At 47.9% G+C, this 18,221-nt stretch overlaps 1 protein-coding gene across 2 annotated transcripts in view; it reads right to left on the reverse strand.

Moving 5' to 3' along the window:
* The window catches only part of LOC147701576 (dickkopf-related protein 3-like), an 879,371-nt gene that overhangs the window by 81,900 nt on the left and 779,250 nt on the right, over positions 1–18,221 (reverse strand). For both annotated transcript variants that reach the window (XM_086930237.1, XM_086930238.1), the window contains one exon: positions 8,198–8,354. In XM_086930237.1, coding sequence (XP_086786363.1) covers positions 8,198–8,354 — 157 coding nt within the window. The remainder of the gene's footprint in view (positions 1–8,197; positions 8,355–18,221) is intronic.

Raw genomic sequence — 18,221 nt, forward strand, 5'->3', positions numbered from 1 at the left:
ATGATTTGATCTCTGATCATCTCATCAGTCATATTTCCAAAATTACATGACACTACTAAAGCTCTCAACCCTGTTAAAAAATCATCAAAAGACTCATTATCCCTCTGTGCCCTAGTATAACATTTATAACAATTAAGGGCAATGCTTGCAGTAGGTTTAAAACGTGTTTCCACACGAAGCATAGCTTCATCAAATGTACCTAAATCACCAGGAACTGGAGGTAAATTTCTAAACACAGCTTGCCCCTCTGACCCCAAACAATGAAGAAAAATATTCTTTTTCCTCTCATTACCCATCCTTTCTCCATCAATTGCCTTCAAATACGTTACAAATTCTTCTTTCCACCTATTCCAAGGAATGGGTGGATCACCTTTGCTTTGGAGAAATTTAGACGGGGGATCAAATTGCATGTTGTAGGGATAATTAAAATAATAATAAAGATGCTTATGAAATAAAATACAGTTGTGTCCACAAATTTTCGAGAAAATATTATAAATCTGTTCCACCAATATCTATTTAGAAATGTTGTTTGTAATAAACACAATAACTTGATGCACATCAGCTGTGTACATCAGCGAAGAACGACACACTCCAATGTCTCAAAGTATTAAAATGTTGCTATAGATAACCTCCTTTGTCTCTTGTATGCAGTCTCAAAGAAATGCGTCGTGAGCGTTATGAGAGTTAATTTTATTCAAATACCTTGGGTCTCCGAATAAATCTTGTACCGGAATAAATCACCAAGAATAACTTTCGGACTCTCGGAAATAAAAGCTCCGACGAAGACAAAATGGCCACCAATGACATCAGAACGTCACGTTACGCAAAGCGCATTGACATCAGACGCCGCCACGTTGCGTCAGATGAGTCTGATGCGGTCTCCGTAATCAAGATGATACCTTTGATGTCATGGAAACCACGCGTTGCACGTTCACGGTCTCCGTTCACGGTTTCCAGATTCGAAACAACATCACCGAAGCCATGGAAACCACAAGTCGTCGCGCGTCGTCAAAAGAAACGTTGCAGTTTCACTTAAAGGTAGACAAAGTTGAAAAATGGTTGAAAATTCGCAGAAAGTTTCTGTTTTAAGGGGAAAATGTATTCTTTTCAGCAACAGTACTTGTAGAAAATCCCAAAGAACTTTGTGCAATTGGTACACATGTAATTCAACACCAAGTCAGATACCAAGTTATTAGGGCAAGATTCTCTCAGGATTCAACCTCTTTTATTCCCACTTTCCTTCCATGGAAAAAAAAAATAGTGGGGCAATCCTATTGAAACATATATCCAAAAGTCATAAAAATCGAAAATTGGCTTAAATCAAGTAAAATTCGATAAAAATGGGTGTACAATTCCTGTGCTGCAAAAGTAGTAGGTACTTGACACCCTCGTCGCCAAAATTTGTAATAAACTTGAGAAAATTCAGTTTAAAGTCCAAAGGTTTAATGAAGAACAGCACAGTACTCCAATCTCCAGATAGATCTCTCTCCAACTGCAGTACATTTCATAACATTACAATTCTAAATGGAATCACTGAATGATGTGCATGTGCCATAACAAAAGATACATTCTATTAAAAGGGAAATACATACAGCAACAGAATTTCATAATAAAAGGGAAATATTCATGGAGGATGCAACAACATCCCGCTAATCTCAACACCAAACGGTGGAAGAAAGGAACTCGTACCCTCTTCATACGAAAAGCAAGTCGAATCAGATGAGTGTGAACTGAAATTGTCCTTCATCCCGGAATATTCATCAAAAGGCACCCAAGATACATTAAATATGGGATACCTTTTGAGACTCTTTCACGAAATCCCCGAATTAAAAGGAATCCGTTCGTGTGACCTAATTTCGGTGGAATTTAAGGAAACAACTGGGAGGGGAGTGGAAGAGTCTCTGACAACTTGGTCGTCCAAGGGTTTGGTGGACAAAATAGTAGCTATGAGTGGAAGATTTGTGGCATGGGGCATCAGGCTTAAGGCACACCAACATCCAAGGTACCCACACCCCTTTCTTAAAAAACGAAACTAAGGGAAAAGCCTAGGAACACACCAGCCCACATGTGTTCGTGGTGCGCGTTCCAACTCACCCGTAGCTCCCTCTTGCAACAATAGGCACCCCAAAAGCGAACGTCCTGGTAATACCGGGGGAAGCCTACAGGTACTCAAGGACCGGTCCTGGATCCCAACAACGCTGAACAATAAGTATTCCTAACCAAGTAAGAAAAAGTATAACACTAGCAATGGAAGATGCCCAAATAGCCAACATCCCGCTCTGTTATTGGAATGTGCACGGCTTCAGGGACATGGGACAAGACCATGAAACCGTATCATTCCTTATGCAACAACAAATAATCCTGCTCCACGAAACATGGAACAAGGGGGCAAGCTCAAAACCTAGTTTTCATTGACCATCACTGCCAGGCAGAAAGACATTCAAATTATGGCCATCCGAGAGGGGGCTTATCAACCTTCATCTCTCAAAAATTGAACTGGGCAACGGAAGAACTAGACACGGGGGCAAACTGGATCCAAGTGATCAAGGTAAGCAGCAAGGAACCAACCAGACAACTACTATTACTCAACGTCTACATCCACCCGGAGAGAAAAAAGCAGAAGGGCAAACATCTAACCTTGATAAAGTTATTAAAATCATTGCAGAAAAGCCACGTGAATACCCAAATAGTGATCTCAGGCGACTTTGACAGTAACCTTCTAATGACTGAACAGGGAAGAAACAGTAAATCCTCCCAGGGTGCGACCGAGCTTGTGTGTAAACTAGCAGCCCTCGACATGACAATCATGAACGTTAAAGCTCCGGGGGATTCGCCAGCCCAGCCGCTGCAACATATCTGAGTGGAAAGGTTGCCTCAACAATAGACTTAATAATAATTAGCAATAACCTGCTTTCACAAATTAACAACTTTAGAACTATCCCACGAGCTGAAAGCGACCACCTCACGTTGACTCTGAACTTGAAGAACAAAACAAAAATCGCTCAAAAGTGCAAAACCATCATGCAGCCGCCAGAAACATTCAATCTTCGTAAACCAAAATGGCGAGGAGTGGCCCCACAATCTATTGAGGAGAAAGTCAAGGCTTTCAAAGAAAACCAAGGCCCCGTACTAGAGCCATTGGGAGCGATTGGCCAAGTTTTTGGTCTTAAATTTTCCAGTTTCCGCGGGACGGACTTCAATAAAAGTCACCAGAAGGGATCCGTGGTTCAATCAAGACCTCATTAGGCAAAAAAGAGGGATCGCGAGAGAAGTGTGACATCTATCTCAAGCAGGAAAAAAGGGTCCAAAACAAGAAAAACAAAGTTGCACGCACTACGGTGCACGTGCAGGAGGAACCTGGAATGAGCAAAAACAGCGCATAAAGGGTCCATCTGGCTGCAACTATTATCTGCCAGTAACAAATCCAACAGCAGCGATTTCTTGGGCATAGTAAACACACTAACATCTGGTCCAACACTTCAACATGAGGGAAGAATTGGTGCTGATATATGGATTGCCCACGTGAAAACCCTGTTTAACAAATCCGCGACGGGTCTCGAACAATTACCTCATGGGCCTGACCACGAACAGAAGGAGGTCCAAACCACATCCAATCCGGCCTCTGCAGAAGGCATCACATCTCAACCAAATTCACTCATCAATGAGCCAAACTCCCTGACAAACGTGAAAGAGCTAAGTAGTCTCATAATGAAACTAAAGTCTCAGGGAGCGGCCGGGCCAAACGGTATACTGAACACAATTTTTAGGAATAACCCAGAGATTTGGTCTTCCATCCTCACCCCAGTCTTCAATGAGATTTATATGCAGTCCAACATCCCGGCTTCCTGGAGGGGTCCATCATCCACCCCATATTCAAAAAGGGAGATCATTGTAATGCGGAAAACTAGAGACTAATCTCACTGATTGACGTCGAAGCAAAACTGTATGCTTCTTGCCTGCTAATCCAGTTGCAAGGTTGGATAGAGACAAAAAGACATAATTCCCAAATTCCAGACAGGTTTGAGGCAAGGTATGGGTACTCTATCCAACCTTGCCACTCTAGCACTTTTGACAGAACAAGCTTAAAGAAGGAAACTCCGCATTTTCGCATGTTTTGTGGATGTCAAATCCGCATTCGACAGAGTGAGCAGGAGTCATCTATGGAAAAAACTCAAAAGATGGGGCTTGCCGAACATACTGCTTAATGCCATCATCACTTTGTATACTGATACCTGGGCAAGAGGCAAGCTGGGAAATGGGTTGAGTACCACCGCAAGTATCCACACACAAAGCGGACTGAAACAAGGCTGTGTCCTGGCTCCCAGCCTTTTCAATCTGTATTTATCTGACATAGCTCCATATATTGAAAAGCAGACTGCCACCCCCGAAACTAGCTAATGAGCTGGTTGCAATCCTACAATACGCGGACGACATAGTCTTGCTGAGCCAAACCCCAGTGGGGTTAGAGAGATCAATAAATAATCTGGTATCCTACTTGGACAAGGAACAGCTGGAGCTAAATAAAGAGAAAACAAAAATCGTCCGCCTAGTTGATAGCAGAAAATTAAAGTTCATATGGATGGTCAATGGGGCTAACGTTGAAGAAAGAAGCTCATACAAATACCTGGGCGTAACAATCGGGCAGGGTACAATTCATAAAGAACATAAACTGGCCTTAAAGCTAAGTCCCAATCACTGATCTATGCTTATAGATTAATACGTAAAAAAATGGACTGCCCCAACTATTCTCACTTGCTAAAAGTAATAGCCGCCCAAATCCAACCCAGTTTGTCCTACGGCTTGACCCCTACAGAATGAGTTACAGTCAAAAATTTACAAAGCTGTTTTTGATCTGCCGAAATGTGCTTCGCCTGCCCAGGTCAGACTGGAATTTGGTCTCCAGCATCAGAAATACAGGGGAATGAGTAATTTCATAAAATCCTACCATACTCTCCGCTCCTCCGACCCGGGCACTTTGAACAGCCTATGCTGGGACGAAATTAAGTCTCAGAGGGAGCAGGAAATGCCAAACTCCTGGGGGAGCTTCCTGAGTACCTCTCTGGTTAAGATGGAACTTCAATCAGCATGGGACAATGCGATGGATAGAGGATCCTTCAACAAAATAATAAATGTCGCGGCCAAAAAGAAATCTTTACTGGAGGATAAAATGGCGCTTACCAGGAGGCGGCATGGATGGACAGTTATAAAATCGTACAGGTTTTCAAAGCAACAAGCCTATTTATCTGCCCATTTCAGCTCTTATCTAAAATCAAACTTTTTAAAGTTTAGAATGGGCGTGCATGACTCCAAGGACCTATACCCCTCATGGAAACCAGCTTTCAATTCAGAATCCTGTCTATGAGGATTTAAAAAAGAAACCCTAATCCACTTACTATGCGCCTGTCCAGCCATCCAAATCCAAAGGAGACAGTACCTGAAAGCTATCTTTAATGAACTGAACATCCAGTCCAGCAGGCAAGCAGTTATACGCTGGTTGGAGGGCTCGTCGTGTATCCTGGCTTGCTGAGGAGTCAAATTCATGAAACTTGTCAATAGTTTCCTATTGCAATCTGATGAGGACTAAACACAAATTCATGTCAAATCACCCCCACACCCTTTTCAAAAGGTACATATTTTGTTTTATTTTTAAAAAAAATGTTTTATACTCGAGTTTTAAAACTGTTAAAGTACTATTTTTAATAATTGAATTTTATAGCCATGTACTTTTTTAAGACAAAACAGGGATGCATTTCGATTTTTTTCATTGCATGATAATCCTAGTCGCTTGTGCATATGTATTCCATTTCTTTAGGGGGGGGTTTGTAATGATTTTAACTAATGAAACAAATAAAAAACTTGACTTGACTTGAATAGATCTCGCGAAGGCGGGCAGCGCATGCGCTGCATCGCTAGGCGAGACCTAAAAAAGGTCCCTTGCAATAAGAGAGTAAAAAGGGCTCTCTACACAAATGCTCAAACATCGGTTGTCATTGTTAATAAATGACCAAGCAGCAATTCAACTAGTTAATCACAACTTTAAACACAGTTTAAAAAGAGTAAAACAATTAAAAATACATTGAGCTCAAAGCAGTGCTTACTCACACACGCACCCGCTTCCCACTGACATTTATAATGGTCAGCTAACAACTATAGCCCTATCTTCAATTAGCATCTTTATGATCCTGAGGCTCCTACTATATACCCATTTCCTTGCTCCTGGCCCTGGGAAAGGTCGTGGAGAAGCACATTAATCAGCACCACTATTGTCATCTGGAGGAAAACTCAATCCTTGACCCCACCCAGAATGGATTCTGTCCGAAACATAGCACAGGTTTAGCGCTATTGTTGGTAACAGAGGTCGTAACACAAATTCTTGACAGGGTGGAGTGGCAGTCATCACTCTCCTCGATCTGAGCGCAGCGTTCGACACGGTCGAACATGACACCTTAGCCCTCAGGTTGAGGGCGATGTGTGTAAAGTAGGATGCCTTAAAATGGCTCCAGTCCTTTCTAAAAAAAAGATCCTACCGAATTTGGGAGCCTCTGTGTTTTTCAGAGGTGATTCCTTTAACAATGCAGGTACCCTAAAGGGTAGGCACTCAGCCCCACACTCTTTGATGTCTATGCTCAACCACTGGCCTTCATTGTTAAGAAATTCGGAGTATCCATTGTATCCAATGCGGACAACACACAGCTAGTCATCTCTCTAGCACCAAGAGAAGGCTCTCAGCAACTGCTGGGTCCATGCCTTGAGAAAGAGACCCAGTGGATAGCAAGTTGTTAACTGAAACTTAATGGAGACAAAACAGAGTTGATGGTAGAGGGGAATAATCTATCTCCTCTGAGAACACTAGGCTGGCTTGACAGCCTAGGTACTCCATCAGTACCATCGTCTCTGATAAAAAGCATAGGAATTTGTCTGGAAACATAAGCAAAAAAACTGACCAGCATATACATTGCTCAGAAACCTTGAGTAAAATTTTGGACTTACTAACTTACCTCTCTAATTCTTTTGAATCATAGTCCACACACTTGTTCTGTCACGCTAGGACTACAGGAGATCCTTATACCTGGCTCTTCCAAATCAGTCCTAAAGAGACTTCAAGTGGTGCAGAATGCCACAGCCAGAACAATCTTCAAGGAACCCAAATGTTTGTCAACCAAGGGTGCCTTTGCCTCCTTGCACTGGCTACCAGTGGAGAAGAGAATACAATTTCAGACTCTTTGCATGGCTCACAGGGCAGTCAATTGCAGGGGAACCAATATGGTCAGGGGTTTCCTTACACTATACACCCCGAATAGAACTTTAAAGTGCACAAACACTGGTCTCCTTAAAGTCGCTGGCATTCAGAGGTCCAGAAAGGGTGTAAGGCTTTTTCTTACATAGCCCCTAAACTGTGTAATTCAATGCCTATTGGCTGGAGAATAGCACACAATAAACTCAAATTTAGAAACCTTCTTAAAACCTGGCTCTACTCCAACTAATTACTCTACTACATTCAAAGGTCAGAACACTGCTTACCCCTAAAGTAATAGGAATGCTTAGGGTAGCCATGTGATGTATGTATTCGCATAAGATAAGATTTTGCCCATACGGCCCTCCAGGACTTTTCGGTCTGAATCAGTTTGCAGACCCACTCTGGGGAATTATTGCTTCAGTATCTATTTAAGATAAGGAATCTGTGGCTAGAAGTTTCTATCAGTTGAACAAGTTATTTACCTTAATGCGCTATCTGGTAGAGATGCTATTGAGTCGTAGATTCCTTACTAGCCTTCCTGCTTATATAAATGGGTTTCTTTTAACTAGGAGGCCCCTGTAGAGCCTTAGTATCTGCACACTGGTCCATCAGCCTTCTGATGTGGCTGCATGCTTCTAGAGCAGAAATGTGACAAAAAGAAACTGCAGACATAGGCACCTCGCAAGACGCTTCCAGTGGGACTTACGCAGAGCCAATCAACAACACCTACCAATGTGCAGAGGTACTGCTCAAGACTTTTAGGATCCAGTCTGACACCTCAGGAATATTCTAAGGTAAGGAATCTGCGGTTAGATAGAGTCTCTACCAGATAAGGCATTACTGAATGTAAGTAACTGGTTCTTTTGGTTAATCAATTTGAACACCTAGCTATAACATCCATTTAATCTTCGGCACCCAGTATAATACATATATATGTCCTCCTGACAAATTATGGCTTACCCCTTGTTTGTGCACACAAGTCCTTTGGCACAAGGACAGTAACCCTTTGTGGAGCCGCCCTGCGTGCCCCAGGTGATCATTCTCAGCAAACTTCCATAAGGGCTCTTGCACTCCTCGCCTTCTGTTGGAGGTAAGGCACAGACTGGGGATGGGAAAGCTGTAACAAATACGAGATAAAAATGAAGGTAGAGGTTTCCATTTCACTTATATCAACATTTGAAAAAAAGGTCAAACATAACCCAAAGTTGGCAGTTGAGCCCTTGACAAACTGTAACATCAAATTACAAAAATCAAGATTTAAAATGCATTTAATTCATTAATACTACAAACTCTATCTTACACAAAAAACAAGCAAAATAAAAATAAAAGCATTAAGAAACTAGGCATTTTTGAAGAGATAAATCTACAATTTTTCTTTAAATGTTCAACAGATGACGCTGAGAGGGAAGCTCCCCACAAGCTGAAGGTGCACAGCAGAACCAAAACCTTTAATGGAAATAAATAAGTTTATTGGAAAAAAATGTCCCTAAAATATCGACGAACAATACAACATGATAGAACGAGCAAAACAAATAAAAACCACTCTCCTATAAAACCAACATTACCATATCAAAATAAAATGCAGTTTCATCCACAAATATTAATCCCTATTGTTGATGCAAAGTAAAACATGTACGAGTCCTACTGCTATGTAAAAAATTCATGTACATCAATAGTGCTATCCCCTCCTGTCTAGACCATGTCAGACATTTATTAGGTAGATATTTTAAAAACTTGATTTGCGCTGATTTAAAATGTAGACAATCTATCAAAATATGTCTTATGAACCAATTCATCTACAGCGGGTAAGAGCACACCCCATTATACACTTGTCAGCTTTTATACCATTGATGATGGGAAAAGACAGGATTACTCCCAAGCCAAATTTTGAGCAGTTCAAGACGATAATTCTGATTGGGCAGACAGAACATATATGGGAAGAGATTTCCATGCCCTATGGTTTTATAGGTGAGGGTGATGGAGGAACTCATTTAAAAATAACTATCGGGGGCGTGGCCAAGATGGCGGGGTGAGCGGACGCTTCCTCCCGCAGCTCCTCCAGCCCGACTAGGCTCGAGCCCTTTTCTTCAGCTTTTCTCCCCCGCTGAGGCTCAGCGGACGAGAGGAGTGTGGCGGAGTACCTGGAGCACGCATTGATGTCGCTCTGACCCTAATCGCTCCGGTGGAAGCGCCTCAAATAACCGATCGAAGATCGAGGGACGACGGAGCGCCCGGGAGGCGGAGCGAATCGGAGTGCTGTCCATGAGCCTCGGCCGGGCCTAGTGCTGAAAGTTGGCGATCTGGGTGGAGGACGTCCCGGCGCTCGACGGAGGTCGGAGGAGAACTACAAGCTGGAGGGCCCGCTACGCGGAGGACTTTGGTTGCGCGATTTGGCGCTCGGACTTGAGACGGTGGCACCCTGCATAGCGAGGGCCCCGGCCCCGGGACTGGAGGGCGATCGGCTTGAAACCAGGGACAGCTCTCCCGATTCTTCTAAGTAACAGTGCAGTCTCTGCTGTGGAACTTTACAGGTTGCCTGGTTCCTGGGGTGCCCCCGTGGTGTCGCCGGACTCGGGCGATCCTCTTGGCCCCACCCCGCCGCCATTTTGTCCCCGAGAGGACGGTGTCGTTGGCCTTCCCCGGAGTCCCTTGACGGCAGATCCCTGCGCCCTCCGCCTCTGCACGGCTAACTCCCTGTGAAGCGCACTGGCCGGGACCCCCCCAGCATAGGTTCTAGCTGCCGTCCTGATTGGGCGCCCACGGCTGGTGGTACCCGGACTGATCCGCCATTTTGTCGTCTGTGACGCAGCCCCCCGGTTCTGCCGGGAGCTCCCCATATCGAGACCTGCTAGTGGCTGGACATTCCCCGGAGCGGGTGGGCCGGTGCCCACTTTTCAGCTGAAGCGCTTGGAATGGCTGGAAGAGGCGGTTCGAGGAAGGGGGACCGTACCCTGCCGGATATGCTTGGCAGGGCCCAACAGCTACGGGACAGAACACAGCCATCGCCGGGGTCTTCCCGGGCCTCGGCGGACGCGTCTGGAGGAGAACCCCCTGTCACAAGATCCTTCATGGAGGAGCTGTTCAACTCCCTCAAAGAGGACTTCCAGACACTGAAACGGGAGGTGGCTAGCGAGGTCCGGGAGGTCCGAAGGGAGGTGGAGGGCCTCGGCGAACGGGTCGAGACGGTGGAGACGGCGGCCCAACGCCGGGACGACGAGATTGTCCACTTACAACAAGACGTTCTCCGTCTCCGGGAGCAGTGCGTTGAGCTCCAGGCCCACTCCGAGGACCTTGAGAACAGGTCAAGGAGGAATAACATTCGAGTGCGTGGTGTGCCGTCTGCGGACGAAGGGACTGACCTTGTGGGCTATCTACAGGACCTGTTCCGGGAGATCCTGGGGGAGGCCGCGGATTTCCCTATCCGCATTGATAGAGCTCATAGAGTCGGTCGACAGCGCCAGTCTTCGGCGCCCCCCCCGGACATCTTAGCCTTCCTGCCCGACTTCCCGCTGAAGGAGCGCATCATGTCTGAGGCCCGCAGGAAACAGCCACTGACTTTCCGGGAGCGGCCTGTTGCGCTCTATCAGGACCTGTCCGCCATCACCCTGCAGAAGCGCAGGTCCTTCAGGATTGCCTCCGACTTCTTGCGTGAACAGGGGACGCCGTACTCCTGGGGGCACCCCTTTCGCTTGATCTTTCGATGGAACGGAGTGCTGCATCAACTACGCTCCCTGCAGGACATCTGCGGCGTCCTGGGGCTCACGGCAACAGAGGAGGATGGAGCCACACCGTCGTGGAGGCGCTCGGAGAGAAGGGGCCGACGGAGATCAGCGAGGAGACGTTCGACGGCGAGCGCTGGGCGTCCTGATTCCCCTACTATCAGGGCGGACATGGCCGGTGCCTTGAGGGCGGCTGCCGGGGACCTAGCCGGCTCCAACAGCGTGGCCTTGACGGCCTAGACTCCCTCCGGGGGGAGATGCACATAGCTTCTTCGATGCCAGGTTTGGGGCTGGGGGGGATGGGGGGGAGCGGGTGGAGGTGAGTGGCTGGACGTCCACTTTTCTATTTTCTACGGACTTGCCCGTTTTGGGGCTTGACTGAGACAATGGGTTGTTTGAGTTGGGTTTTGGCTGGTTGCCATGGGTGTGTTTGGGGTGGGGTTGGGTGTTGTTCTAGAGTTGGGGAAGCCCTGTCCGATGCTGTCCATACCCACGCTTGGCCTGCTCTGGCCTGTCTCGCGCAGCCGCCCCGCGCCCCCCACCCCCTGGTTCCCTCCCCGCAGCATAGCGTTCCTGGTCCCTGGGAGACATGTCGTCCCTGAAGGTGGTGACCCTTAATGTTAAGGGACTGAATAATCCTGTTAGGCGCAGGGCGATTTTGTCTCTGCTTGAGGGGACGCAGGCTGATATTTGCCTTTTGCAGGAGACCCACTTGTTTTCCCGTGACTGCCATAGATTGCGCTCAGCTAAGTTCCCCACCCAGTTTTTCTCCTCTGCAGCGACCAAGACCGCGGGGGTGGCCATTCTCATAGCGAGCTCCTTTAGGGGGGAGGTGCTATACAAATATGCGGAGCAGAAGGGGAGGCTTCTGGCATACCGCCTCCGTCTGGGAGGCATAGCGTTTACAGTTGGCTCTGTCTATAGCCCGAATGACCACCAGGAACGCTTCTTGGACTCAGTACTGGTGGATGTTACTGCCTCTCCTGACCGACATGTTATCCTAGGGGGGGACCTTAACATCGTCTTTGATTCTGTATTGGATAGGTCAGCGCAGCGGTCTCCGTAGACTGGAGAACTCTCCCAGGCTGTGAAGGCCCGGATTGCGGACATGGACTTACACGACCTTTGGCGCTCCATGCACCCCACAGATAGGGACTACTCCTACTTTTCGCATGCGCACCGAACCTACGCGCGGTTGGATTATCTCCTGGTTAGTGGGCCGATGCGCGCCGCCGCTACGGAGGCGGACATTGGGGTCCTGACTCTGTCTGACCATGCGCCGGTTACTGGCGCGTTTGCATGGCCGGTGGCCTCCACCTCTCGGGGAGTGTGGCGCCTCAGAGACACCCTTTTACATAAGAAGACGGTGGTGAAACGTATTGAAGAGGTCATACAGGATTATCAGACTCACAATAGTAATACCGACACTTCCCTAGCGACACAGTGGGCTGCATTGAAGGCGGTTCTTCGGGGGGAGTTCATCTCCATCTCTTCGGCCGAAAATAGGGAGCGGCAGCGGAAGAGGGATGAACTGACTGTTCAGGTTCGGGAGCTTGAGCAGGTCCACCGCCGTACGGGTGCTCCGAGGGTTTGGAGGCAGCTGAAAGCGGCAAGGAAGCTCCTGTCGGCGCTGGACCTGGACAGAGCAGAGTACGCTGCCTTGCGCTTGAAACATGCCTATTACACTGGGGGGGACAGGTGCGGCAAGCTCCTGGCACATCGGCTCCGGGTCGCGCAACAGCGTAACGTGGTGAAGGAACTTGTGAGTACAGACGGGGTGGTCGTTTCCGGAGACGAGGAAGTGGCGGAAGCCTTCTGCAGTTTTTATCAGGCGCTGTACGCTGAGGAGCCTTCCTCTCCGCAGGACCCCGAGGAATACTTGGAGTCGGTGCCCCTTCCGGCGCTGGATCCCGCTCAGGCGGAACATCTGGAGCGGGATATTCACGTTGAGGAAGTGATCTCTGCTATTGCTCGGCTGAAGCACGGGAAGGCCCCGGGCCCGGACGGATACACGTCCCTGTTCTATAAGACTTTTTGCCCGGTTGTGGCCCCTGTCTTGACTCGGCTATTTAATTCCTTCTCTGGCCCGGGAGCCATCCCACAGGATCTCCTGAGTGCGACGGTCTCGGTGATCCCGAAACCCGGGAAGGACAGGGCTTTATGCGGCTCGTATAGACCCATCTCGCTCTTAAATGTCGACCTCAAGCTATACACGGGGATTCTGGCGTCCAGGCTGGCCCTACACCTCCCCGGTTTGGTTGAGGCGGACCAGGCTGGCTTTGTGCCCGGCAGGCAGACGGTCGACAATACCAAGCGGGTGACGCACGTTTTAGAGAAGGCCTCGCGGATCCCGGGAGAGCGGATGTTGCTGGCAGTTGATGCGGAGAAGGCCTTTGATAGAGTGCATTGGCCATATCTCGAGCTAGTTCTCAGGAAACTGGGAATTGGTGACAAATTCCGCACCATGGTCTTCAACTGCTATAAGTATCCCTCGGCGTCTGTGCGTGTCAACGGATGCAGCTCCCGTGGGTTTGCAATCGAGCGCGGCACGAGGCAGGGCTGCCCCCTCTCTCCACTCCTGTTTGCTCTCTACATGGAGCCGTTCGCCCAAAGGATCCGCCACAATCCGGACGCTATTGGGATCAGGATGGGCCAGTATGTCCACACGGTCAGCCTCTATGCGGACGACGTCCTGCTGACCCTGGACGACCCTAGGAGGTCCTTACCCGCCTGCATCCAAGAGTTGGATGCCTTTGCACGGGTAGCCAGCTTTAAAATGAACATGAGCAAGTCAGTGGCTTTAGATGTGTCTCTGGCTGCGGACACTAGGAGGGACCTCCAGAGACTCTTCCCTATGCAGTGGTCTTCGTCCCTTGTATCATACCTAGGGATCCTACTAGCACCCACGTTGCCAGCGATGGTGGCGGCCAATTACACTTCTCTCAGTAAAAAGATCAGGGAGGAGCTTGGCCGCTGGAGTAAGGGCCTGCTGTCCTGGCTGGGCAGGATCGCGGCGGTTAAGATGACTGTACTGCCCCAGATATTATATCTTTTTCGGGCCCTGCCTCTCCAGCCTCCAGTGGGCTGGATCCGGCAAACGCAGGCCGACATCTCCCGCTTTGTCTGGCAAGGCCGCAAGCCGCGGATGAAGAGGGTGCTCTCCACGCTTGCCCCGGAAGCGGGGGGCCTTGGTATTCCGGACCTCCGTAAGTACTTTCAGGCGGCACAGCTACGATACCTTGTAGAGTGGAGCAGGTGGGAGTCCGACAAACACTGGCTTTTTCAAGACCAGGCGGTGGCAGGCCGCACCCTACAGGAGGTTCCATTCTTGCGCCGTGCCCATCGCCCCCCCAACCTCTACGCTTCTTTCGTTACGCGGGTCCCCTTGAGGGTGTGGGATGCAGTCTGCGAGGCTCGGGGCCTTACCACTTTCCCTTCACCGTTTACGCCCAGAGTGGGTAATCCTGACTTCTCTCCGGGGATGGAGCCGGGCGCTTTTTCCCATTGGAGGACGGCGGGTTGCAGGGCGCTCTTCCAGGTCTATGGGCCGGAAGGCGTGGTTCCCTTTCAGCAGCTTCGGGAAGACTTCGGCCTGACGGAGTGGGACAGACTACGTTACATGCAGGTCCGGCATTGGGCCCTCCAGCCTCAGGTGCGGGACACCGCTGATCGTCAAATTACATCGTATGAGCAGTGGCTTGTGACCCGAACCTCTGACGCTAAATTGATCACTGATCTTTACAAGCATCTACAACCCCCGCCGTTCCACTATTATAACCCAGGGAGGGAACGCTGGCACAGGGAACTGGGTAGGACACTCAGCCACAAGGAATGGGACCAGATCGCATACCGGGCACGACACTCCGCATACCATACCGGCCTTACGGAGACATTTACCAAGGTGTCCACGTACTGGTACTACACCCCAGAGAGACTCTATGAGATGCATAGGCACACTGATAGGGGGTGCTGGAGAGGTTGCGGACAGGTGGGGACCTCTCACATATTCTTTGGGATTGTCCCTTGCTGGCCGCCTATTGGAAGGAGGTTCTGGATGAGGTGGATAAGCACTTTGATATCGAGCTCCCGCGCTTTCCGGTGTATGTCTTACTAGGCCTCCCTAATGGCTTAATGTATCCACTGAAGTCCCGCAGGGGCAGGCAGATCGCAATCGCGCTGGGGTCTGCGGTCCAGAATATCCTTATCCATTGGCGCACCACCACTGTCCCCTCCATTACGGGTTGGTTGCATAGGCTCTGGCACGTGTTAGGAATGGAGAAGCTGTCCCTCACGGTGGCGGGGGAGGTAGACCAATTTGATGAGCTGTGGCAACCCTTCCTTGCGCTGCTGACCACCGAATTCAGGGAGCTCACCTGCCCGAGGTACCTCAGGCTTTTGAGGCTGACGCCGCCGGTGACCCCGGCAGAGTAGGATGAGTGGGAGGCGGGTTCTGGGGTGGGGGGGGTGCTGCTTTGGGGCGGGTAGTATTGGTAATGGGCTATTGGACGGGGGGTTGGGGGGATTTGGGGAGTTGTTTCCTTTTTCTTGGGGGGGGGGTTCCGGGAGGGGTCGGGTTGTTCTTTTTGGGTTATTCTCACTGCTTTCCCTGCTTAGATTTGGGGTGATAGATATGCGCAGAGTGGAGATATAAGTTGCATTTTGTATTTTCATCTACCGATGCTTCCCCTCTGGACTAACGAACTGTTCCTTGAATTCGCTCCTGATATTGCGCCTTTCTTTTTCTTTATTGTACTGTATGCAACCCTAACCTCCTGCTCCCTCCCCCCGTGTTCTTTTGTCTTAATAAAAAAATGCTTTAAACCTAAAAATAACTATCATCGTGTTTAACATGAGATGTTGAATCCGTTAGTGAGGGTTTTATAAAGTAGGGGTCCCATCTTGATATTTTCCCAGAGGAGGTCTACAACATTTTAAATTCAATAAACCTATTCACCACTGCTTTAGCCCATTCTCATTCACTCACACAGATCTCCTCCTTACACAACTTTGAATTTTTTGTTGGCTAATCATCCAGGGCTTTTTAATTTTAAGAATCTTAGGAGACTGACACCGGCCATTGAATGTCAAGAGTTTAAATTAAAATCTTCACGGATCGCTTCAACCATCGAGATCTTTGGTAAATACACTAAACTTCTTAGCGCAGTCCCTACTAGGGCATCCCAAGAATACCTTCTGTCCAAGGAAATAGCCTCCTCCCAATAGAGGGCTAATAGAGGAAGTGTGCTGCTATATGCTTTCCTTAAATTTCACTAGCGACCTTGACTGGAGTAAAATCTTGTTTTTATTGACTTCCGCCCCATATTACTTGAGAATGTGTGCCCAAAATATTTATATTGGTTTACAGTCTTAATCTGGTTGGCATCCAAGTGCACATTGTTCCCAAAAATCAGGATTTTAGTATTTTCCAAATCTATCATTAGTTGATTTTCAGTACAGTAAAGACCTAAGCTGTCTCTGAAGTCCCATGACTGTATAATTCAGCACAATCAAATCATCCTCCATACACTCAACTTTGCCCACAGTCGCCCTCTTTCCACTGTGTCAAAGGCTGTGTGGAAATCAATTTAAAAAAAGGAAACAGTGACCTGCTGTGGAGTGCCCTTTGTGAAACCCCCCTTGTTCGAGGGGAAGAAGGTCATGAGCCCTAGCCCATCCCTCTCAATGTATCAGGAGAATTTTTGAGAAAACCTTCTCTGAGATGTCTAACAAACATAGCTATCTATTGATCTATACTTTGCGGGGCACCTTGCATAACCTTTCTTCAAAATTAACAAAATTATGGACCCTTTCCAAAATTATGGGTACTTCCTGATCAAGGCTACCCATTCAAACAAACGAGAGAAAAATTCTGGCCCACCAATCGCTGTTGGTTTTTATTACTACCACTGAAATGTTGTCAGGCCCAGCTACTCGACTCAATTTCAGCGATGCAATGACTGACCTAATAGCCTTTACTGAAAACCAATCAGTTAACTGGCTGTCAACCTGATTTGGCAGAGACTCCCAATGCCTCACAGAGGACGAGCTGGTTATAATGATTGATACGAATTGATATCTTGTTGTCCATATACATTCTCCAAATGTGCTATCCAGGTGTCTCCGTCAATTGAATATAGGACGCCCCTAGTAGTTATTACCTGATGCACCAATTTCCAGAACTGCTTTTGGTGCCCAAACACAATTACCTCTGTCATTTCCTCCCATCAATTGTAATAACATTGTCTTTTCTTTGAAATTGTCTTTTCTGTTCCTTAAAAAGCTCCCTATACTTGATAGTGAGGCATTCTACAACTTGCATAGTGATGCCTAATTGACAATGCTGATAATTCTTGAGAGACTTTTCAACTGAGTTTTATGTATCTGGCAGGTAGAATCAAAGCAGTATTGTTGCTTGCTTTGTGGGAGCTTTTGCCTTTCCCATTGAATATTAGATTAACACTTACACAAGAAAGAACATTACCTATCAGGTCCTTTTACCACCTTAATACATTTTCACCCATTTCTGGGCCATTGTCTATATTCCCTCTTACCTGCAAATTAAATGTAAATGTAAATGTACAGGAATTTATATAGCGCAAATTACCAAGCGGTTTCTAAGCGCTTGCTTAGGGAAGCCGTCCTGGTATTCCCCTGTGAGATAACCCCGGCAGGGTATCCGCAAGGTGAAAGCCAGGCATCCCGCTGCGAGGGGCCATTGTGGAGATTAAGCAAGCTATTGCCCAGAGTCGCAGAGTGTGAACCCGTGAATCGAGTAGGCACCGGAGCAAGAATTGTCGAGTCCATGGACATTTTAGGACTCAAGACCCGCCGAGCCGGGAATTGAACCCTGGTCCCGGGCTGACCTCTGCTTCCAGGTCTGCCTCCTCTAACCAGTGAGCCACACTTCTCCACTTTGATTATATATGTGATGCAGAGGATCAGGGTCTATGCGAGTGATTAAACGACGCGGTTAACTCATGACTATGGGTAAAACCTTTTCAAGATGCAGTGCTTCTCCAGAAGTAGTTACATGTGCCCATTGGTCGCACCCCTCAAAATACAATAGATTAAAAGAATCAGTCACTCCAAACTGCCTTGACACTGGCGTTCTCCCACAACCATGTTTGTTGTAATAGCACAATATATCCCAGTTTTGTAAAAACCTGCTCCGTCGTACTAAAGGGGGTAAGGAGGAGACGGCATGAATTATTGGAATCACAGGGATAACAGGTATCTTCACAGGCAAAGCAGAACAAGCATTTACA

The sequence above is a fragment of the Lissotriton vulgaris genome, chromosome 7 (assembly GCF_964263255.1).
Source record: "Lissotriton vulgaris chromosome 7, aLisVul1.2, whole genome shotgun sequence".
Lineage (NCBI taxonomy): Eukaryota > Metazoa > Chordata > Amphibia > Caudata > Salamandridae > Lissotriton > Lissotriton vulgaris.